We start from the raw sequence: 25,623 nt of genomic DNA on the forward strand, positions 1-25,623 counted from the left end.
AACCATGATCTTCCTAAGGTCATATATATATAGTCAAGTATGAGTGACTGGCACTTAGATAAACTTTAAATTTAACACTCACCTTAAAATATTTTAGAGTCTATCCCAGTATACTTTCAATGAAAAGGAAATATTTTTCATGCTTTTAGAAGTATTATCCAAAGATATAGAGTATGGTAATGTATTACCCATATAAGTTTTGTTGAATTTTAATCAGGAGTTCTATTAGAAAGAATGTGTGGGGCAGGGAAAGGGAAGCCAACAGAAGAAAGATAATAATTGAGAAAAGCCACTCTAGACTGAAGTATGAAAGCATAAATGAAAACAAAAAGAGAAGTAGAAAGGAGGAAGGCATTCAGAAAATGGAAGCTCGAGCATCCCTACTTAAGCCAAGGGAGCACAGCAAGGTCTTCACACTCCCCAGAGACAGAGGCTCCCCCATCAGCACCTCAGCCAGTCCAGCAGCATCCGCCCATCCACAATGCCCTTGCCCTTGGCCTTCCTGGTGACCCTGGTGGTGCTCAGCTGCAGGGCAACCTGCTCTCTGGGCTGTGAGCTGCCTCCCACCCACAGCCTGGGCAACAGAAGAGCCTTGCTCCTCCTGGGACAGATGAGGAGAGTCTCCCTTTTCTCCTGCCTGAAGGACAGAAAGGACTTTGGATTCCCCCAGGAGGCATTGGATGGAGAGCAGGTCCAGAAGGCTCAAGCCATCGCTGTCCTCCATGAGATGACCAGGCAGATCTACAGCCTCTTCAGCACAAAGACCTGGCCTGCCCCTTGGGAGAAGAGCCTTGTGGACAAACTGTGCGCTGGCCTCCATGAGCAGCTGCAGGAGCTGAGAGCCTGTCTGAGCCGGGAGGTGGGAGAGCAAGAGCCTGCCATGGTGCTTGAGGACTCCACACTGGCTGTGAGCAAACACTTCCGCAGGATCTCTCTCTACCTGCAAGAGAAGAAGTTCAGCCCTTGTGCCTGGGAGGTTGTCAGGACAGAAATCATGAGATACTTCTCTTCAACAGTGGACTTGCAGGAGTATTTGAGAAGCCATTGAAAATATACATTTTCTGTAATTAGGACATAAGTTCAATGTATTTTTTCAGGTGTTTTCAGAAGTATTTAGCAACACAGTATTCAACTCTGTAAGTTATACTAGTTCCTTGTATAGACACATGAACAACTTTTATCTATCAAAATATTTATTTAACTATTTATAAGATTTAAATTATTTTGTGCCTATAGTATTATGTTACATTACATGCCTTTTACATAATAAAACATTTTTGTAAGTAATCAATTGGCTTTTATGTGTCCATCAAATTTTTGAATAGGAACTTTTATGTGTTTTCCATTATTAGTTTTTGTTGATACTGGATGGAATTTGATCTCAAAGGATCGTACTTTCTAGGCAGGCTTTCTAGGTACTTTCTAGGTATACTGCTAAGCCCTGCCTCCAACCTGCTGTTATATAATTATTTTGGGCTTAGGGTCTCACCTTCTTCAGTGCACTGCAATCCACTTATTTTTTGTCACCTCTCCCCCTCATTTCTGGACTGGCAGATACATGTCACTGCTTCCTTATGTGGAGACAGATCACACAGATTTTCTTTCATGGCTAGGCTAGAACCATTTTCCTCCCTTTCTCAGCCCTCCTGATGCCACACTATAATACATGTATAAGCATAAGCCACCAGCATTGGTTTTTTTTTTTTAACCTAATTTTTAGTTTTGCTTATTTTATGGTTATTATGTTGTGCTTTGTTTGCACTGGGGTTAACTCACTGATTCATACTTGCTAGCTAGGTAGTGTTCATACTTCTACCACGGAACCATGCCTGCAACCTGACCTTGTCCTCTTAATATTAGGAAAGAGAAAAGGAGCCTGCGCTGGCCACAGAGGTGGAGTAGCACAGTGCAGCGTGAGCGAGCCAGGGGAAATGATCCTGGGAATGTGGTGACGAAGAAAATATGTTTAAAAATGGAAGCCGGACACCAGTGGCTCACGCCTGTAATCCTAGCTACTCAGGAGGCTGAGATCTGAGGACCACGGTTCAAAGCCAGCCCGGGCAAGGAAAGTCCGTGAGACTCTTTATCTCCAATAAATCACTAGAAAACCAGAAGTGGCACTGTGGCTCAAGTGGTAGAGCACTCTCCTTGAGCTGAAGAGACAGCGCTCAGGCCCAGAGTTCAAGCCCCATGACTGACTCCCCCCGCAAAATATGGAATATCTCATTAGGGCCCAGAAAGACAGAGTTGTTAGGACTTTGCTTTCCTTCAACATTAAATATTATTTAATAGATTATCTTTTTTGCATGATAATGCATAATATGCCCGAAAGTATCTTTCTTTGTATGTGGTATATTTTTCATCTGAAATTATTATTTTTTCTTAATTTGTAGTCAACAATTTTTATGGTGATATATTGATCTTTTTGTTTTTATTGTTAATTCCTTCACGTTTATGTTACTTGAGCTTTCTCTTTCCATAGTTTGTTTTTGTTTTTGGAGTGTTGTCCTCCATTATTTCTCCTATTTTGTGGATTGAGTCCTCTCCCCTCTCTCCCTGCTCTCTGAGTGTCTGAGGCCCTCAGAAAGTCCAGGCTTCTTGTTACACAGATGTTTTTGTTGTGCCTTTGTCTTTACATTTACACTTAAAGTTTCCATTTTCATTTTGTATACTGAAAGTTCCTCTAATTCAGTAAATCTTTGGGAAGAGAGTCAGGTTAATTTTCCAACAAGAGTTTTTTTGTTTTTTCTCTTTGCTTAATGTCGTAACCCTTAATGGCTTATATCTGTCACTGTAACCCTTAGTGTCTGGTATCTGTAACTGATGCTCTACACATTTTTTAGCCACTTCTTAATAGATACAGTATACCAAAGGCATTCTAATTGAATAAGGATACATCCTTTGTTTAAAAATATCTAGTCTTGGAAGTGGCGCTGTAGCTCAAATGGTAGAGCGCTCGCCTTGAGCTGAAGAGCTGAGGGACAGCGCCCAAGCCCAGAGTTCAAGCCCCACGACCGACAAAAATAAAATAAAATAAAATAAAATAAAAAAATAAAAATACTAGTCTTGCTGAGTGGTTGTGGCTCATGTCTATAATTCTAGCTACTTAGGAGGCTGAGATCTGAGGAGCACTCTTCAAAGCCAGCCCAGGCAGGAAAATCTGAGAGACTCTTATCTCCAATTAGCCAACAGAAAACTGGAAGTGGTGCTGTGGCTCAAGGTAGTAGAGTACTAGCCTTGAGCAGAAGAGCTCAGGTACAGTAGTAAGGCCCGAGTACAAGCCCCATGACTGAAACACACACACACACACACACACACATGTGCACATACAGACACATCAGTAACTTAACCTCAGTTAGTGGAAGAAAGGAAGAGTCCTTGAAATTTTAATATATCAGAATTTCAAAACATATTTCAAAACACAGATATTTATATAGCTACTCATTTCAAAATGCATGAATAGTAGAGCGTGTGATGTAAGATTCTATGTTGACTGCAGATTTTGCCGGTACATACATCTGATTCTGCTACCTCATGTAACCTGTCACAGCTTTAACTTATACACATATAATAAGCATGGAAGTATTCTTATAGTTGCCAGTATCTAAAACCTTTGAGAGAATGTCTTCCACTGAGTGAAAGATCAGAGCTGGTCACTATTTTCTTATTTATTCATAAAGATCTAGGTGAGAATAGTAAACTCTCCATCTCAGTCTAAAAAGTACGAATTTGATTTGTCTTGGAGAAGAAACATTTGAAACGAAGGTAAGTCATTGAAGTTATTGTTCAATCAGACTTGCAATACCTGGCACAGGGGAAAATGTCTAAAAATAAAGTTGAAAGTGTATATCTATATCTACTTTATATATATGTTACATATAACATACAATATGTACATATAATATCACATATTCATACAATATTTCTTCATATATCATACATATTGTATCTCATACATATTGTATATGATACAATACATAAATATTGTGTGTATGGTATATTTTATGTAACATATAGCATGGAATACACCCCCAGTAAGCAATATATAGTGCATAATATATACACACATGTGTATATGTGCAGCAACAGACACACACAATCGTATATATCACTTGCGATTGTGAGACCTGCCACCCTCCCCCCACTTCTGTTTTCCTGGCCCCCTCCTCTTCCACTGCACCATCTCAGCAGTTTCTTCCCCGCCCGCTGCAGAAGTCCCCAGTGCCCTCTTCCTCTTCTCACAAGCCTGCTCATTGACACAGCTGCCCCTCTTCCAGCTCAGTGCACACCAACAACTGAAAGCAAATGAGTGAAAGTCCCAGTTCCAGTTTGTCAAATACGATGAAAAAAAGGTTTTTTTTCCTTTCTTGGTAAATATTTTGGAAATGAGGAAATGCCTTCTAGTTATGATGATGTAACGTTTTCCTGTGGTAAAAAGGAAACAGAAAGCAAGAGGTTTTTACCCAGGCAACGATTTTAACATTTAGATAAAGAAGCGCGCCATCTACTGGCCTGAGCGGGCAAAGACACAGCCCAAGGGGCAATCAGGCTTCTTGATGGATTTTTCTCTAGAGCTAAAACTGGTCTCTTTCCTTGAAGGAACTGAGTCCAATAATGGAAGAGTCTACTTCTTCCACTTTGTGTCTTACAGAGGACAAAGCCTTTCAGCTTGTGGCAGGTCATGTCCTCTTCGGTCCTCTGATTGCTCTGTGGGAAGAAAGAGCCAAACTATGTCGGCTATGGAGGGGCGTTCTCTGAAGAAAGCCTCATGTGTGCTGAGAATCGTGCAGACCCATTGCCTGACTAAACTTTGTGATCCGGGTGCAATGGGATGTGGGCGCCAAAATTGTCTAGGCTCTCTCTCCTCCATGTAATAACCTTTTACCAACAAGCTCTGCATCTGACCTAACACCATTGTAACTCTCAGGAGAGGCCTCTGGAGTGTATGGTTAAACAGCAGACCACCAGCTTCCACCAACCCTAAAGCTAAAGATTTCTCCATTCTGTTGAACGTTGCCCCCTTGATGTCCCATGAATGTATTTGGTAGATGAACTGATTTATGACTTCCCTTTGTTTTGTCACTTATAGTGGAACGCATCTTCCAATGGAGCATGTCCTTGGGGTAAGTTGAGTTTGTGTTCTTGGGCCATGCTCACTCATATTGGAGTAGAACAAACCATTTCTTATTCCTGTGGAGAAAGGGCTGTGTTTAGTCTGTCAGCCCTGCTCCTTGGTCCAGAGCCTCCTGACCCCTGGGTGCCTCTGGCTTTGGCAGAGCATGCAATGGGTACAGGGATGGAAGCAAGCCATGAGGGAGGGGGACTACAGGGGACATCTGGGAACATCTCCTCTGTGATGCTGCAGTTAACTCTTTCCTAAGATTAAGTTGTTTTGCAAATTTCTTCTATTCCTAACATTACAATAAGTTCTCCCCATCAGTTTGAATAGGGAACGTGCCTATCCCAGTGCCAGAGCAGATGGAAGAAATGGAATTTAAGAGCTTAAGGATTGCCAGATGTTGTCCATAGAACTTGGGAACCTGTACAGCACTGTTTCACAGAACCTACACTGTAATTGGATATGTGACTCTGGAGGTGAGTGTGAATTAACTCAGGTAGGGGGAAGGGTCTTTGTTCTGGGGGAGATTCTCCATGTGAAATTAGATATCCAAACTTGAGATGGTTTCTCTCCTGTTGACAGGTGTGAAGGCTATAATTCACGTGTGAACTTATTTTTGTTCCTTACTTTTCCTTCCATCTTCACTACTCAGGAAGGAACCAGCTTGAGAGCTTAGATCCCTGTACCTTTTCTTTCTATGAATCTACAACTCCCTTCCCCCTGTAAAGCCTGACTTTATTTCACCTACTCTAGTCCATACAAGCAAATCTTCCTAGGAAAGGGCACCAGAGAGCAGGAAGCAAAGTATGCTGGCCCAGGAGGAAGCAGCTAGGGACTGTGAAGTAGAGCAAGCTGCAAATATCCAAGTGCTCAAGCTTCAGGCCCAAATGTGTGAACATGAATTCACCTGGACCCTTTCTGTCTGCTGATTCCTCAAGACTCAGCTCTCTTATTGTCTCCATTTCCCCATCTGCTGATTTCATGCCCTTACCTCCTCTTGGCTCAGGCATTTCTTGTGCTTTCTTTGCTTCTTTCCAGACAAGACTCCGTCTCAGGTAATATCTCAACTCTGTCTAAGGTAATGCCTTCGGAGGTTATGCCTTTCCATCGACATTAATATTTACATAAACTCTTCAAATACTTGTGTAAATGAGTGTGTTTCTGTGAGAGTAGGAGTTCATATTGTCAGATGTTTTAACCAGCTGTGAAACAGACTGACACACATTTCTATTACCACGTTTAAAAATCATTATTAGTTTGCAGAATCAGAATCTCTTAATTACTAGCTTTCATTTCTTAGAAGGCTGTCTCTTCATTGCCAGTTGGTTGTTACAAACTAAGTGAAGTGCTTAAGTACTTCCACTGTCCTTTTTGATGGGTTCTAGTGACTGGGGACTAATTGGTAGGGTTGACTGGTCCTTCTCTCCCTATGGTTTATCACATCCAGATTAAGTGAAAGAACAGACAGGTGGAAAGTCTTGAAAAGCTGAGGGCTGATCACTGCCACAGAGTTGCTCTTATTCGAGCCTCTCACTGAATCTTTAGGGTAGGTTGGAGGAATGAAGGAAGGTGACAGTGGAAGTGGATGGAATCAACACCTGCATATTTTTCCCCCAAGCTTTACCATGTCTCCTAAGAACTTCCTGCCCATTCTCCTGGGTGTTTCTGTTTCCCTTGTGGTTTTCTGGCTTTCAGCTTTCTATGCAGAGTGAAAAGCCACAGGAAGAAACAAGTTAAAAGGAAGCTCCAGGGTTTTTGCAAAACTGCTGTAAATGGGTTTCTGTCTCTGTGTGTCCTGGGGAACACTGTTGGGGTCCCAAGGAATCTCCCGGTCCCCGTGACGTCATGGAGGCTGAAAGTGAAAGGAAGCCTGCCCATCCAGTGTGCCCAGCGTTTTAGGAAGCGCCGTGGGGCACCCCCTGCTGGTCATGGGGTGCAGGTGTGAGGCCACATCTGTGGAGGGCATAAATCTTGGTCCTTGGACTGAGGAGAATTGACCCAATACCGTAATGTGACCGTCCTTCCAGCTTATACGGCCCTCCAAAAAAACAGGCAGGTCTTCAGCTTCAGCCAGGACACTGTCTTTGGAGAGCAAATGGGCAGCTAAAAGGACAAAGAAGTAAAACTAGGGTTCCTGCCTTCTACCTGCTGTAAAGGTCATAAGCTCCTGATCTGCACTTTATCCACGCTGTAAGCTAGAAAAATGTGAAACTATTAGTGGTAAATAGAGGGAAACCCATTTGATGGGAAACTGAATACCTTTAGGGAGTGTAAATTTGCTTCACAAACTTCTCACTGCAGTAAGAATTTAATACACAGTAGTATAGTCAGACAAGATACTTGTTCCCTGTACAAAGGGACCAAGGCAGTTTAGGACAATTCTTCCTCAACGAATCCTTCACTGAATATCAGTAGTGGCTAAGACATTTGGGATGTATTTGGGCTTTGGGAAAGATTTGGAAGAGAATTGAAAACTGGCTGTGAAGGATTAATTTCCAGGAGGGAGAAACTGTAATCTAGTTGTTTTGGGGGCACAGATTGGGGGATTTGGATTTGAGGCCAAAGAAAAAAAGAATTTAGCCATCTCAATCGATGGCTGGAGAATGGAGAGCAGTGTCAGCACCACTGAACTGTCCCTTGGTCCATGAAGAATGCTTTTAAAACAGGTGTGAGTACTGGGAAAATGAGAGTTAGCTGGTCTAGAAGCCATTTTGTAGCACACATGCATAGGTGCAGGTGGACACAGACGTTTACTTGCATGTATGTGTGTGAAGGGGACACTGAACAAGGTAGAAGCTATTTCTTACAACAGCAAAATTCTTAGCATTGACATAAGAATATGAAATAAACAGCACTATGAATTCTAAGCTATTTAAGAATATGACATAGCAGCACTATGAGTTCTAAGTTATTTGTCACCTTTATGTATATCTCTGTTCAGAAAATGGAATGGGGAAGCCTTTATTCATCTCAACCACTGGTTGTGAATGCCTAATTGAGTTGAAATGGCCCACAGTTTGAAAGCTTTTGGATGACATGAAGGGCTGATCAAGGAAAATCTGAAATCCCATGTGGCACCAAAAGTCCTTTTCTGCTCTGAGAATGCTAATTTAGCTTGTTTTGTTTTCAGATGTAAACTCTGAAGATTATACTTTGAATTACATTTCTGGCCTGGAATGTGTCTAAATGGGGATATCAATTTGCACCAGTAGAGGGAGAAACAATGCTAGTCACTAAAATGTGTTTGTGCAGCATACCAACAGTAAGGAGATAAAATTCAAGGCACATAACTACCTTGTTATTTTAATAATTTAAATATTTAATCATTGTGATCTATTAACATTAGCCAAAAATTGTATCCATCTTTAATAAGTAATATTACAATGTTCTGATATGTAAATATGATTCTAAGAAAGACAAACCAGAGGCAAAACTAAGTTATTAAAACCCAGATAGAAAATTTTCACTGAAAGTTTTCTTAAGGACAGGGTGATAGCACATACCTGTAGTCCCAGCTACATGGGCTGAGGCTCAAAAGCAGAGCACTTTGCCTAGCAGGTATGAAGTTCTAAGTTCAACAGTATTGTCCCCCCAAAATCATTCTTAAACAGTATAGCACTATATTGTATATGTGTATATAAGCATACATTATTATCTCATTGTATAGCCTAATGAGGCCAGATTAAAATGACAATTTTAGAATTGTCATTAGAAAATGACAATTTAGAATTGGCATTAAATTTATGTCATTCTTTTAAGCTTACCTTCCAAACTTTGTATGCAGTATTCACTTATTTTAATTTAAATCAAAATATACTATTGTTTTTTGTGAGACAGAAATAATATACTCAACCCACAGTATCTATGAAAACACCCCTGTTCACTGAATTGTGACACACCAGTCACATATTAGGTGGCAGTATATACAAGCTGCTCTCTTGGCTTTATTCCTTTCCATTGTTCTACCTATTTTTCATTTGTTCCAATAACAAACTGTTACTGTATAATATATATTCCAGGATTACTCTTCCAGCTTTGTTCACTTCCTTAGAATTGATTTGGCTATTGTAGGACTTTTGTGTTCCTATGTAAATTCCAGACTTTTCTTATCCATTTTTTAAAGGAAAAATATCTATCCTAATTTTGTTAAGATTCTCAGAAAAATAAACTTCTTAACAAACTGAACTTTCCAATTTATTAGCACTCCATACCTTTGCTATGATTCTGTGAGAAACTTACCCTATGTCCCGGAAATACTGGTGGTAAAGCTTGATTGGTCCAGACATAAAGTTGGCTGGGGTCTATCCTTGTTTTTCTGTGGTCTTACCTCTGTAGACAGTATTCTATCCGGAGATGAGAAACAAACCCAGAAGCAAATAATGAATGTCTCAGGAAAGTCTGTTTTACAAAATAGGAAGGAAGATTCATATTCAGTGTTTGAGCCCTGACAGTGCTCTTCGACCCCATTTCTCCCATTCCTCTACTCAACAAGGAAACTGAATTAGTACTCAATTTCTGTTCCTTCACACTGGTTAGAATTCCAGTCCCCACAGATAGTGACCTCTTTGGGGGTATAGCTCTACAGCCTACTTTCCTAGCAGCAGGAAAAATTCAGCCTATGCCTACTGTTTGACTCTTTCCCTTCTACTTTTCCATGTAGCCTGTCCATTCAATTCCCTTCTTTGGTAGTCCCTGTATGAATAATAGAATTTTCTTCAAGTCTCATAGGGGATATTTGGAATCACTGGTTTAGACAGCCAAAGTTGAGCTAGAATCTCAGGTCATATCCTGCATATCCAGGAGCAAGAGGATACTCTGGATTCATTGAAGATTCCCATTGCTCTCCTCCTAATCTTGCTAAGGGACAGAAGGGGGAGGGCTTTGCTATTCAGTGTCTTTCCTCCTCTTTTCTTCCACTTTGCTACTGACTGTTACCCAGAAACAACAAGGCTTTGCATTCTACATTCTTCAGTGATAGTAACCATGACCATTCCTTCTAGTGGCCTTGCCTATGTGTGTTCAATGCCTCCTCAGTTCTTAGTAAAAAACATATCCACAGGAAGAAAAAGTCCTTGTTTAGGTTTGTGGTTTTGAGAACACAGTATAGCCTTTTGCATTAGGGCAACTTGGGATAGAAGCATTTTGCTCTTGTTTTTGCTAGCTCCATGGCTTGCTGTGTTACACTAAGCATGTTACTTTATCTCTAAAGACTTGTTTTTACCTGAGAAAAGGGAATGGAAACAGAAAGTACCTAAAGGAAGTATCTAGAGGAAGAAAAAGTCCTTTCTTTAATGTAAGAATGCAAAGAATATTATGAAACAAAGCCAGGGGAAAATTATTATCATTAATGATATAATTATTTTGCAGTAACATTACACAATGTTTTTCAGGTTTGTGGTTTTGAGAACACAGTGTAGCCTTTTGCATCAGGGTAACTTGAGATAGAACCATTTTGCTCTTGTGTTTGCTAGCTCCTTGGCTTGCTGTGTTATGCTAAGCATGTTAATTTATCTCTAAAGACTTGTTTTTACCTAAGAAAAGGGGATAAAATTAATTTGGGAATTGAGTCATGTGTTAGATGACAGATTTGGTCCTAAAAGCTTCCTGGTTTGGAGAAGAAAAACACAAACAAAAAAATTCTCCAGACCAGAAGAAACAAAGTGACCTGTGCTTTCAGTCAGGTGTGCTCTCTCCATGTTGCTACCTCTGTGTGAACTTGAAGGTAAACAAGTCAAGTCCTGGGCCTCACTGTAAAGTCAGCAAGGATTGGCTCCTGGCACCCATTTCTTCTTCTTTGTCTCCTTTAACTCTTCTAGGTAACTGCTCCATTTTGAGAAGCCCATTCATTTCCTACCCCATCCTTTCATACCAAATCTAGTTTTATCAGCTAATAGTTAATGTACTTACTTTTACTAAGTACATGAACTAGAAGGGTTTTTTTTTTGTTCTTCAGAATGTGCTCACATTCAGCTTTTAACTTCAGCTATGCAATCAATCAGGTGCAGAACATGGCATAAAGTAGTAGAACTAGTTCTGGAGTTAGGGCTGGGGCTCTGCAGATGACCAATGTGTCAAAGTCATCACATTTCAATGAACTTAACACATTCTGGTCCCACAATTGTTCCATAATGATTTCTGGGAGCTCTTGGCTACAAGCACCGTAATCCATTCATTCATCAATAGCATCTCCTGTAACCCTGTCCTTAGCACCAGCGCTTCCTCTCCAACCTCCATCACCCAGCCATTTCTTATCTCCTTTGCTTTTCACCTGCACTAATTTCTACCAGCCAGACTTCCTCATGCATAGTTCTGATAACGGGCTTTCTATATACATTTGAACTCATTATTTTAGTTTGTAACATTCACATGAGTCAAAATTAAAATTTGAAAATGAGCTGCAAAAACTGCTCAACATATTTTTCCCCCATCTCAGGCTCCATTAACCCAAGTACAGGAAATTTATTATTGCTATTTATTTCTCACATATTCTTTATTTCTTCATAGACAGTAGGTACCAATATGAACTTCCTTTTTATTTTACCTTTTTACCAAAATAGAGCATTTATGTCTACTGACCTATATCTTACTTATTTTTCTTTTTTTCCCATTTCTTTTAGTATCAGACTCTTTCTTTCTTTTAATGTAGGATGATCTCTTCTCTTCCTGGTAGGCATTTTTGTTTACTCCAGCTGAAAAGAGTGTCTTAAATGAATATAGTTTAGCTATCTCTAATTAGGAATGCTCAAATGGCTTCCGACCTTTAAATATTGTAAATGATGATGCTGTAGTAATGATATAAAAGCAAATTTTTATAAGATACATTTCTATGTCTAAAATACATGGGCCAATGGCGATATGATCTGTAATTTTAGTAGTTGTTAACAAATTGCTCTTGTAGTGATTGTAACAACTTCTGGTACTCTGACAATTTGTAATAGTATCTCACCAATATCTTACAGCAGTCGTTTTTGTTCTTAATTAAATATTGGCTTTTCCTGAACTTAATAGGTTGAAACAGCATGATACTTCTTTTAAATTTGTATTTTTGTTGCAATGAGTGAGACTGAATTTGTGTATGTGAATGTGTATGTATGTGCATGTGTATGAGTGTGTGTTTTCTCTGACTCCTTGCTAACATTTCTATTGTGTCTCCTGTAATTTAATTATTCAGTATATGGTATTATTTTAAATCTTATGAAGCAAACTGTTCCTAGTATTTCTCATTTCCTCTACCAATTTCACTGGAATGAATATTCTATATTAACTAAAATACTACATTGGGAACATATTTTTTATCATACCACCTGCTAACTTCAATAAAAATTTACCCATTTGAAGAATCAACTATGAAACAATGATGAATACATTTTTATTCACAAAGAATGTAAAAGAGTAAAAAAGAAAAGGTGACATGGCCAAATTAAAACAATTGCGGTCAATCAACATAATGTTAAAATGCAGTTAAATACATACACACAAAACTGAAACAATGCTATCATTGTATGATTTAAAATATATGATTTAAAATATATAAAATGTTCTTATAAATTCTCTCACTCCTTACCAGTCCTATGCTTTTAAAACCTATAGTTGGAGATTAGGGATGAAACTCGGTAGTAAAGCACTTGCCTAGCATTTATAAGGTCCAGAGTTGAATCTTCAGTATCATAAAACAAAAGAAAACAAACAACAAGAGCAACAATAAAAACCCCACAGCGCACTCCTCCACAATGTTCAAGGGTGTAGTTCTCATTTCCTCAGACTTCTTGTAAGTGTGAGTACAAAAAGCAGACAGCGGTTGACTTCCACCTGGACAATGATCCTGGCACAGCTGCTGTAGGCTTGGTTTTCCAGGTAAGCATGGATTCTTCGGAAGTATGCTTTAACCTGTAATCTAAGGTTATCACCACCCCAGGCACCATTTTGCTGCTCTGCTTCCAGTCTCATGAATACTTGCAGGTATTCCAGCTGCTGGTGAAGTTCAGTGAGGAACTTTGTATGGTTTTCCTTCTGAAGACCCAGAAAAGTCTTTGCCTGGAAGAGGCTGAAGATCTGTTGTAGCACCTCATAAATAAAGGCTAGTATATGTCCTTTCTGGTACTGGTGAGGACTCATGGATTTCCAAGGAAACAAAAAATTCTTCCTGTGTGGTAGACACTGCTGGATGGATGAGGTTTGCAAATTATTCAGTAGCTGTAAACTCTCTCTGGTCATTCTTGGTTGGAAAAGAACCAGATTCTCTTCTAGGGAAAAGACAGAAGAAGAGGCCAGTAGCACCAACCCAATCTCAAGGAACTGCTTGTGAAACATCATGAAGGTCAAAAACTCAAATCTGATACTTATCTCCTTGCAGCCCAAGGAAAACTCCAATGCCAGTGACTGCTTGTCTTCCGTGTATCTCAGACTATATTTGGAGGTGTTTCCTTCTGTTGGCTTTTTTTTTTTAACGTTGTCATTTCTCCAAGATTGCATGTTAAGTTTTCTGGTTCCCTTTTCAGGGTGTTCATGGAACATTTCCTTCACTTTCCCCATTGTGTTGGCTGTTAGAGGAAGTAACCAAAACAACTTGTCTCACCTATTGCTTTGCTTAAGATAATCACGGATAGTTATCCAATCCGATCTTTTAATGTTCTCCTATTTACTGCATGCAAAGTTTCACTTACCACAATGTGCTTTCTATTCAGGCTTATTATTGAGAGTAAGTTTCTTTTTCTTAAAGCAGTAATCTTTCCTAGAGTAATATTTATCAGAGGCTTAGCAGCACCTACAACACACTCAGAGGCAAAAATTAAGATCCGTACAGACTACTACATTTAAAACCTCAATTGGTACTGTAAATTTGTACAAATAATTGAGCAAGTTATATTAAAATATTCCTCAGCACTCAAATTATTGTATATGCACTCAATTAGTTTAATTATGTAAAATTTTAACCTACAGAATAAATTGGAAAGAGAAAAAAATAGTAAAAAGAAAGTTGTTAATAGAATAATAGAAACAATTAGTAGGTACAGTAATGGGAGAATGGGCACATATATGTTGGCTACCTGATCAAATGAGATGTTATGGAAATATTGTAAATAAAATAATAATATATGAGGAGAGAGTAGAGGCAGTAGAATAGTATTAAATTTGCTAGGGTAGAAATAACTAATGTAAATATCTAAACTAATGTAAATATCTCCTGAATTACCAATACTTGCTTTCACCTTCAAAGAACCTCTGGGATAACCCCAATCTTACTTCCTACTCTTTTTCTGAATGTAGTTCAAGAATTACAGATGAAGTGAAAGACTCAGCAATTCTGTAATAGGGCTAGTGTTAGTGTGTGTTTACTCACAATGCTTTCTCTCTCTCTCTCTCTAAAGCACTACCTGTTGCCTCCATCACTGATGGCCGGCCTATTCAAGGACTAAGAATTGCCTCTTTGCCCAGATCTTCCCAGGAGCTATAATCTCATCCCAGAATATTGTGGATAATACTCCACAGCACTATTGTCTCCCTTAATGATACCCTTCTTGTACTGACTTGTGTATGGCACTTCATTTATCAGCGTACAGCATCCCAAGATGAAAAGCTCGTTATAATGTAATTAATACTCAGCTTTTATTGTACATATAACTATGATAAGTGCTTAAGAAATACATGTTGACTTGAGTAATTTAACTTGGTCAAATGAATACAAAATACTGGATGTTTAATTCTTTCTCTATAGGCAGTTTTTGGGTGAAACCTTACGTGTAGAAAGCAGTTTATATGTAAATGGCCTCACAGTATCGAAGTTCAGCTTCATGCTAATGTCACTGTTTGGTATCATAAAATTGAATAAAATGAGTTAGCATGGGATAGAGAGAGGGAGAAAGGGAGGGAGAGAGAGAGAGAGAGAGAGAGAGAAGACTTGTAATCATTTATAATATAGGAAAAGTCTGCTTCATCTGGACAATAGAATTTGATTTGACTGGTCTTGATGTAAATCTTTAAATCTTTAGCACAGACCTTTAGGGAAACACTATAAAAATACATTGAGACAAAAGACTCTTTCTGTTTTCTCTCATATGGGGAAACTAGATCTAATATATAAATATATAAGTAAACACATACATGGTCATATGCAAGTGTACACAAACGCATTAACCAAAAAGTATGTATTTGCAAATAAGAATTCAAGTGGTGTAATCCCATGAAAAAGTAACTCACAGTCCAACATTATGAATACCAGGAAATTGGCCCTCAACAGGTATGTGATGGAGGTTAAGGGGAGGAGGAGGTAGATCAAGAGAGGAAGGGGACTGGGGGAGTATGTAGCTTGATATTCAATGGATGTCCTAAAGAATTACAAAAATTGAGGGAGAGCTAGGTTGAGAGGGACAGGAGACAATGATTAAAGAGTTGACATCAATCAAGATATATCATACCTTGTAAGTTGATTTGTTGATGGTAACTCCCTTGTATGACCACTTAAAGATAATAAAAATATAACTAAAACAAACATACATTAAAAGGAGTATCAGAAGTGACTCTACCTAATGGAAATGAGCTTTGATTTATAATCAATATTTTACAATAATAAAATTGAAGCTGAATGGGTTTCGTTGTTGATTATTCTACTTGATCTCCATTATTGGATTTTTTTTGCTATGTCACTTTGCCTTTGATGATAGTTTCTCTGTGCTTGAAAATAAATACCTTCATGTAACATATCATAGGCTACCTACAAAATATTATATACCATTTAAAATACAGGGCAAACTTATAGTTCTATTCCATTCCTCTCCTCTTTTGCACTGTTATTTTTATATTTTTTTTGTTTTTAGACCCCTGTACCTTCTTATGTTTTTTTAATCAATTATATGCTGTAAGATATTTTTATGAAGAAATCTTTTCTATGTATTTACTCACATTTGTCATTTTACTATATTTCCATTATTACATAGTTACCATTTCTAGTACTCTTCCTTTACTTTTTGCCAGTTTATATAGAAATGTTTACCTGATATCATTTTCTTATCTAAAACATTTTCTTTAACATTTATTGTATCATAGGTCTTCTGTAGGACTGAAAAGAATTTTGCCTTCATTTTTTAAATATAATCTGAGCATAGATTCCTAATTTGATGTTTTTAGCATGTGAAGATGTTGGGTCTGCGGCTAGCATCATTCCTACAGAGAAGATCAGAGCAGTTCCTCATCTTCTTTTTCTGTATGCATATGTCTTCTTTTTCTCTGCTTCTAAGATTTTTTTCAACAATTTTATTACTGTATTAGTTTACTTTCCATTAGTATAGCAAAATATCTGAGGTTGGCTGCATTATAAAGAAGAGAAACTTGTTTAGCTCACAGGTCTGTCTGTGTATTCAAAGGCATGTCACAGGCGCAAACTCTCATGAGGACTAATGCTGGAAGACAGAGGGAGCGATCACATGGAAAGAATGAGAGCCCAGAGAACTCAGGTTTGCTCTTCTGTAAGGACTTATTTTCATGGAACTACCTTCCATCAGAATAACTTAGAGAAGTACTTAATCTCTTCCAAAAGCAATGACTCAATCCCTTTGTTCTAGGCCTCACAACATTTTAATTCTGTCACACTGAGGCAAATTTTCCAACCTATGAATACTCGGGGGCGATAAACCACAGTAATTGTGGTTTCCTTTTTTGTCTCTCACTAGATGATTTTTGAATCTGTTATTTCATCATTTTCATTAAATTTGAAAAGTTTCAGATGTCAGTTCATTGAATATATTAATTGTACAAAATTGATTTTTTTAGATTGTGTTTAGTGTTATGCCCATTTTCATTTTGCCTATCTATGAATATGGGATATTTTTCCTACTTTATAGTGTTTTCTTTGACTTTGTTCTTTAGTGCTTTGTTTTTCATTTGGAGGACTTTCATATATTTGGATTTTTCTTAGGTATTTTTTGAAGTTATTGGGAATTGGTTATTGGTGTATAGAAAGGAAACTGCTTTTTAAGAATTGTTATTGTAAAGGTGATGAAGAGGGGTTACAGTTAGATCAGTCAGGTAAGGAGTACATCACTTTTGTTTTTCTGTTCCAATTGTGGTTTTGATTTGCATATTCCTGATTACTAATGAGACAAGGCAATTTTTACATATTTATTGTTCCTTGTAGAGAGCTATCTTAGCAATACAATGACCTCAGTTCAGCTCCCCACCTCCCCACCCCCCCACCCCCAGATATCTTCAACAAAGTATTACAAGGTAGAATTCAGTGAGCAGTACAGACAAGTAGGATTTTTCTATCTGCACTAGTTAAGTCCCTATAAAATACCACATTGCCTAAAATTTGCATTTAAAAGTGATAGTCTGTTTAGGAATAGAAAAATAAAATAGACGCTTAACAGAGAAAAATGGTATTTTTCTTCAGTAATTTCAGAAATAATTTTTTTATTATTGTAGCCTAAATGAAACAGATTTGATCTCTTTTTGAACAATGTCACTTCTTCCCTTGTTTTCTCCCACTTTTTCCCTCCTTCCCCCCATCCCAAGTTGTACAGATAAACTTACATATAAAACAAAAGATAAAGAAAACAAAAACAGCAACAAAGCAGAAAAAGAAAAGCAGAATAACAAAATATCTCTTGTTTCCATTGCTTGGATTTCACTTCAATAAACATCTTTTTAAATTAATTTACTTTATTGTTAGGAATTACAATTATGTGCAGGTAATGAGTACATTTCCTCTCATACAGTGTCTTCTTCTGTTCCCTTACTCTTTCCCATTTCCTCTCCCCCATCTCCACCTAGGACTTGCATAGTTCACTTTCATCAGTGTCTCCACCACTGCACTTTTTCACCCTTTCCCGCAAGTTCTGCGCTCTCCCCTCCTCATCCTCTAGAAGATGTACATAGGAACACAGCATACATAAGGTAGAGACTCATCAAAAACTAAAAGATAGCCAGGCACCAGTGACTCACGTCTGTAATTCTAGTTATTGAAGGGGTCCAAGATTTAGGATCATGGTTCGAAGCCAGCCTGGGCAGAAGAGTCGCTGTGAGACTCTTCTCTCCCATTAACTACTCAAAAAATAAATTAAAAAAAAAACTGGGGCTGGGAAAGTGGCTCAGTGGTAGAGTGCTTGCCTCAAATGCATGAGGCTCTGGGTTCGATTCCTCAGTACCACATAAGCAGAAAAAACTGGAAGTGGTGCTGTGGTTCAAGTGGTAGAGCACTAGCCTTGAGCTGAAGAGCTGAGGGACATGCCCACGCCCAGAGTTCAGGCTTTTGTTTCCATATCTTGGAATTCATTTATATTTAATATAAATATGAAGAGGCACTTAAGCATTGTGTCTTTTGTGTATATCTAGAATTCTGTATAATTTGTCATATCCCAGTGCATTTTAGAGCTAACCTGCATATCAGAGAGAATATGTGCAATTTGTCTCGCTGAGCTCACTTGTCGCTCTTGACCTCACTTAACCTGATTTGTTCTAGTTTCATCCATTTCTCTGCGAAGGCCATTATTTTCTTCTTTTTAATTTATATGATCATATGTATATAGCTATTGAAGGCAACTGTTTTTGTATCATGCTACTTTGCTGAAAGTGCTTAAAAGACTTCTAAGATCTAAGAGTCTTCTGGTAGAGTCTTTAGAAGCTTTTAAGTTTAGGGTCCTATCACCTGCAAATAAAGATAATCTGACTTTTTTCTTTCCTACTTGCATTCCTTTTATCTTTCTTTTGTCTTATTACTTTGGATCAGACACTGATTTTCCATCACCATCCATCCTCTCAAATCTCTCTGAGACAGCAGATATAGATATGCTTTATTTTTCAATGTTAGCACATAGTTCCCTAATTCTTTGACCTTTTATTTTTCAATATTTTTCTGTTTTATTTTTGATAGATTTTATATCTGTCATCATGTTCAATGACATTTTCTTCTTTGATCTTTCATCTACTGTTAAGCTTATTCAGTATATTTATCACTTCAGGTATATTTATTTTTTAATCTGTAGGCTTTGAATTTGTTTCTTTTTTTATATTTCTTAATGCTTTTCTAATTATTCTTATCCATTCCTTTACCTTTAAGAGAAAATGAGATTTTTTTTTTCCATAGATGTTTTAACTTCTTTTCCTGTTGATTTTTTTCTCCTTTCTGTGCTAATATTGGGTCTTGAACTTAGGGACTTGTACTCTTGCTCAGCTTTATTTGCTCATGGTTGGTGCTGGACCACTTGAGCCATACTTCTAATTCCAACTTTCTTAGGGGTTACTTGGAGATAAAAATCTCTTGGGTTGCTTGACTAGGCTAACTTTTAACCAAGATTCTTAGATCTCAGCCTGCTGAATATTGATTATTAGCACAAACCACTAGAATCTGGCTTTGTCTGTTAGTTCTATCGTATTTTGTCAATTCAGTATCTTTCAATTATAGTTCCTTCTTTTTATTGGTCTTATAGTACTGTGTGATTGCATGTCTAATAATTGTGGTAGAATTTTTAATGTGGTAAATTTCACTTTACTGGATTCTGGGTTGAATATGGTTGGACTTTCATTTCTGTTTCACTTATTTGACTCGAAATTCACCTTTAAGCTTTATTACCATGGGCAAAGCAGTCCAGGGTAATAGCTTCTTACACAAAACATATATCTTTATGAGGGAACTACTCAGTATCTGTTGTATTAAAGAGTCTTTACACTCTGGCTGGCAGAAATATGAGGTAATTTTAGTCCTTTGTGCTGAGAATAGTCAACCCACTCATTGGGTATTCTTTCTTTAGCCTCAGGTAACTTCCAAGTACATAAATAAATCATAGGTCAGGTGAAGACTTTTGTACATTCTTCTATAGGTCCCTGCAATTGTCCCTATCCCAAAATTCTCTTTGCACAGCAAAATCGTCTTCAGTGTCTTTCCCCTCGAACTTCCAACAAGTTACCAACTCAATGAGAACACAGGTCTACTTGTCTTCCTCATCCTTGTGCTGTAGCCTAGAAACTACAAAGTAGGCTGGAGCAATTACAAGACTCATTGTATTTCTTTTCCTTTTCTCAAGAGCATTACTCCATGCTTTCTGTTGCAAGGTCTATAAACTACTTTACATTATATTTTATATCAAGTTTGGAAGTGAGAATTCTGTCAACAATTGAAGTAATGTAGGAGGTGAGGGAATGGCTCTGTTGGTAGAATACCAGCCAATGTGTGAAAGCATCAGGTACTGAGTTTGAGCCCAGTCTCAAACCTAAAAGAAAAAGAAAAGAAAAGAAATGACAATGATGTAGAGTAGGAGAAAATAAATTGTCAACTATTGGCCAAATCTAGCGACTACATTGTTTCTGTAGACAAAATACTATTGGAACACAACTATGCATATATGTTACTATATTATGTAAAATATTTTCATGCTATAATATCAAAGTTAAACAGGTATGAGAGAAAGTATGTGATCTAGAAAGTCTAAAATATTTTTTCTGGTCCTTTATAGGAAAAAGTTACAAAGGGTGAACCAACTCAGGAGTAATACTCACTAAACACTATGTTGGAAATGATCCATACAACTTTGGGAGAGAGGGGGGTCAGGAGGAGAAAAACTGGATGAAAATGAGGAAGGGGTTACACTGTTCAAAAAGAAATGTACTAAATACTTGATTCATGTAATTGTAACCCTACATATATCACCTTTACAATAAAATTTAAATTTAAAAAATTCTCTGAGTTTGGAGCTGCATGATTAAAAGTAAAATTTAATTTATTCAAAGTCCAGAAAATTTGAATATATTTAAAGGATATAACTGAAAATAATTTAAAATGTTGAATATTGAATTTTTCAAAAACAAGAAATAAGAGCGCATGGTGGCTCATGCCTGGAATTGCGGTTTTGGACACTGAGGCAGAAGAATCACAAGTTCAAGGCTAGACTGAGCTACACAAAAAGTTCCAAGTCATACTGAGCTGAGATTCTATCCCATAAAAAACAACAACAAAATAAAACAACTGAGTACTCATGGCTCACACCTGTTATCCTAGCTATTCAGGAGGCTGAGATCTGAGGATCACAGTTCAAAGTCAGCTCAGGCAAGAAAGTCTGTGAGATTTTTATCCCCAATTAACCAGCAAAAAGCTGGAAGTGGAACTGTGGATCAAGTGGTGAGCACAGCTCTAGGCTAGTGCTAGGCCTCAGTATAAGCCCAGGACTTGCACAAAAACAACAATAATAACAATGAAAACATCAATACAAGCTAGGAAAACAAAAACCCCAAAACACATTCAACACAATATTAAATACCAGAATTAAAAGGCGAAATGCTTTGTATCATTAATGAGTATCAAATTTTAATCAAAATTAATTAATAAATATTACACTTAGCATCTAAATATGGAGTTTTTATTATCAAATATTAAAACAATTTTATAGAAGTAAACTTTTGTGTGATCGCACTTATCCTTTCATTTGGATGAGAAGATAAAAATCATCACACTTCTATCTAAAATATTATGACTAGATGAACATACATATAGATTTCAAAGCAAAGTATTTGACATCGGAGAGAAATACTTCTTAATTTTATACATATTCAAAAGTCATCCTAATTAATTAATGCTTCTAGAATTACACATTATTACAAAAAATAACAAATGGACATATAGAATGAACATGTAGTTTGGGTAATGATGTGTTTTTAATACCAAAATCCATTGTGTTCATGCTATCCCTGAGAAAGTATTTAGAAGTCAAGTAGGATGTGTTCTCTCTTCCTTCTACTCTCATCTCCCATACTGTAAAGCAATATCCCCTTCATGAAGCAAGACCATGTAGGTCACGTTTTAGGGTATTCAAAAGTAAGAGATACAGAGAAGTGTTCCTCTGAACAAAATGAGCATGGATATTTAAACTTATCAGACCATATTTAGGCACTGAGTAACACATCCAAAGAAAGACAGAACTAGAGAAAAGTTATGTGTATATGAGTGGTGGTGGTGGTGGTGGTGGTGGTGGTGGTGGTGTGTGTGTGTATGTGTGTGTGTGTGTGTGTGTGTGTGTGTGTGTGAGATGTGGTCACAGGTATGCATGCAGAGTCTTGTTCAATGTTCATGGCCCCCCAAGGGGCAAAACAAGTCCCTCTTGTTCAAATTAAATGTGATTACATTACACTAAAGTAAAACAGTAGAGGGCTGGGAAAGTGGCTCAGTGGTAGAACGCTTGCCTTGCAGGAATGAGGCCCTCAGTTCGATTCCTCAGCACCACATAAGCAAAAAGAAAAAAAGCCAGAAGTGGCGCTGTGGCTTAAGTGGTAGAGTGCTAGCCTTGAGCTGAAGAGTTGAGGGACAGCGCCAGGCCCCAGAGTTCAGGCCTCGGGACCGGACCCCCCCCCCAAAAAAAGAAAAACAGTAGAAAAGTATGACTGTAGCTCTCCCTTCCCTTTTCTAGCTCTCTCTCTCTCTGTAAAGAAAAAGGTTAAATGTCAAACATTACTGAATATGACATGGTTTTTGAGGGAAAAAATAAGTAAATAAAACTAATGGTGGAAATGTATCTCCAACTTGAATAAGTTTGATAATAACTTAAATTCATTGCATATTTTTATTTTATTCCTTATTCCATAAATTATTTACTACTAGTATCAATATAAGAATGCAATACTGAAATTAAAATTGAGATACTTTTTAAATAGTTTTAGTGAGGGAGGAAGGCATTTTAAATTCAACCAAAGGATGGCAGCATAGCCTTAATTACCTAGAACCTTCCCTCAGCTTTCCTACGGGCATGTGAGAGCTCAAGCCCATGGCATCTAGAGCTTTAAGTACATTGGAGCATCAGCTTGTTATTACAGCAGATGAATTATTCATGTAAAACATAAGGCCACTAATCTCTTCAGCAAATATTAAAGTACTTGCTTGTTAGTATGGTTAAATATTTTACTTTCTTCCCTGGAGATTGTTATTTCAGGCCACACATCCTCTCTCGTCTGCTCTCTTTTGTGAGGGGCTTTGCTGTGAGTAAACACATCCTGACATGTCTGCTGCCTCTGGATCTTATATTTCTAGTCAGACTTGTCAATATCCCACATCTAACTCTAGCCCAAGTTAGTCATTGCCCCTCTGCTTTGCCTCAGGAATTGTTTCAGGCATGACCATTTCTGTCAGTGATCTTCATGCATCCTTATACTCCATTTTCTGAACATGAACAGCCAAATATTTAACCATACCAATTTATCTTCACAGAATGCTGAGGTTGAAAGCTATCTTAAATGACATTCAATCTCTTCTTATTCTTTTTCTCTCTCTAAAAATAGTCAGCCTTAAAACCAACAGATAGAGAGGAAGAGGTAAGCACCTCTGCCAGGATGGGCAGGAATCCACATTACTGGGCTCAAACACCGTGAGGCAAGTGTCAATGTACAGAACAAATCAAAGAAAGGTTGGGCAAAGGAGACTGCATGAAGCTGCAGAGCTTCTGCCTGGAAAACGACATAGCTAGCAAGATCAATAGAAAGCCCAGGGATTGGGAGAAGATCTTCACTAGCCATACAGTGAATAAGAGTCTCATATCTAAAATACACTTGGAACTCAAAAAATTAAATCCCCAACAACAAATCCTCAAAGAAACAACTGCCTGATAAATAAGTGGGCTAAAGACTTACAGAGAAACTTCTCTAAAGATGAAATAAGAATGGCCAATAAACATATGAAGAAATGCTCAACCTCTAGCTATAAAAGAATGCAAATCAAAACAACATTGAGATACCACCTCACCCCAGTTAGAATGGCTATAATCAAGAACTCTAATAACAACTGATGCTGGAGGGGATATGGCCAGAAGGGAACACTACTGCATTGTTGGTGGGAGTGTAAACTTGTTCAATCTCTTTGGAAAGCAGTATGGAGGTTCCTCAAAAGACTCCACATCGAGCTCTCCTATGACCCAGCAATCCCACTTTTGGGCATTTACTCAAATGATCACAAACAAGACCATACTAAGGCTACCAGCACAACTATGTTTATCACAGCATTATTTACCATAGCAAAGATATGGAAGCAACCCAGATACCTCTCGGTAGATGAATGGATCAAGAAAATGTGATACACAGACACAGACACAGACACACAGACACAGACACAGACACACAGACACAGACACAGACACACACACACACACACACACAATGGAATTCTGTGCCTCCATCAGAAAGAATGACATTGCCCCATTTGTTAGGAAATAGAAAGACTTGGAAAAAATTATATTAAATGAAGTAAGCCAGGCCTAAAGAAACGTAGGTCCCATGGTTTCCCTTAATTGCAATAACTAGAACATGTGTAGGACAAGCAGAAAAGGCCAAAAGCTATGTACATATGACCATATAAGATGACGTTAAGGGAAATGAACCCCAAGATAGGGACACAAATATCTTTTTTCTTTCTTGCTATTGTTTTTAAGGTCTTTATAATGTACCATGTGATTTTTTTTGCTTCTTTGTATGTTCCTACGCCATGGTATAACCTGTTTTCACTGTATTTAATGTCGGTGCCCTGCATCTTGTATGTACACTTCTCTAATTTGGGGAAGGCAAGGGAAAAAACAAAATGCTTAAATAAGGATACAGGTTGACCCATTGTAACAATGAGATGTACAAAACACTATGTGTCAGCTGTTGGGGGGGGGAAGGGCTTGTAAGTTGTGGAGGTGGAGGGAAGGGATGGTAGGGGAAAACAAAGGAGGAGGCAACAATGCTCAATAGGAAATGTACTCATTACCTTGCTCATGTAATTGTAACCCCTCTGTACAGCATTTTTACAATACAAAATGTACAAAAAATTTACAAAGAGATAATTTGACCATGACGTGTCAGAGCCTAAGAAGAGTGAGTAGGGTACTATGAAGGGAGGGCTGCTGTGAGAGTCACAACCTAAATAGCATGAGGAAGAATGTTCTGAATAACAATTGCCCTGGAATATTTCAAGGTAATACAAGTTATAGAAGCACCAAGCCATTTTCCAAGAGTTCTCACCCCTGCTAGAATATCCATCATCAAGATCATACATACCAACAAATGCAGGTGCAGATGTTGGGGCGGGGGGAGAGGAGAACCCTAATGCATTGTTGGTGAAAATGTAAACTTGTTCGGCTACTCTGGAAAGCAATTTGAATATTCCTCAAATCACTAAACATAGAACTCCCCTATGATCCAGCAGTGCTACTCTTGGGCACTTATCCAAAAGATTACAAATCAGGATACAGTAAAGTCGCCAGCACAACCATGTTCATTGTTGTACTGTTCACCATAGCTAAGGTATGTAAACAGCACAGATGCATCACAATGGATAAATGCATCAAGAAAGTGTGGGATTTTACTCATGTATTAGGAATAATGATGCTAAACCTTTTGCAAATAAAGGGATGGACCTGGAAAAATGATGTTAAGTGAAGTAAGTCAGACCCAGAAAAAAAAAGGATTCATGCTTTCTCTCATATGTGGAAGCTAGAGCTAAGTTATAAATGTACAAATTAACACATATGAGGTAGTATACAAATAAACTCGAATGTATT

General features: G+C 37.9%; 2 protein-coding genes across 2 annotated transcripts; one reads left to right on the forward strand and one right to left on the reverse strand.

Moving 5' to 3' along the window:
- Positions 1-439: 439 nt before the first annotated feature.
- LOC138817010 (interferon alpha-2-like) lies at positions 440-1,048 on the forward strand. Its single transcript, XM_070007350.1, has one exon. The coding sequence runs from the start codon at positions 482-484 to the stop codon at positions 1,046-1,048; it is 567 nt and encodes a 188-aa protein (XP_069863451.1). The 5' UTR covers positions 440-481.
- Positions 1,049-12,868: 11,820 nt separating this feature from the next.
- Positions 12,869-13,429, reverse strand: Ifne (interferon epsilon). The gene has a single exon (XM_070007366.1). The coding sequence runs from the start codon at positions 13,427-13,429 to the stop codon at positions 12,869-12,871; it is 561 nt and encodes a 186-aa protein (XP_069863467.1).
- Positions 13,430-25,623: the final 12,194 nt, after the last annotated feature.

This window comes from Dipodomys merriami, unplaced genomic scaffold, assembly GCF_024711535.1.
Source record: "Dipodomys merriami isolate MVZ:Mamm:240054 unplaced genomic scaffold, mDipMer1.0.p SCAF_11, whole genome shotgun sequence".
Lineage (NCBI taxonomy): Eukaryota > Metazoa > Chordata > Mammalia > Rodentia > Heteromyidae > Dipodomys > Dipodomys merriami.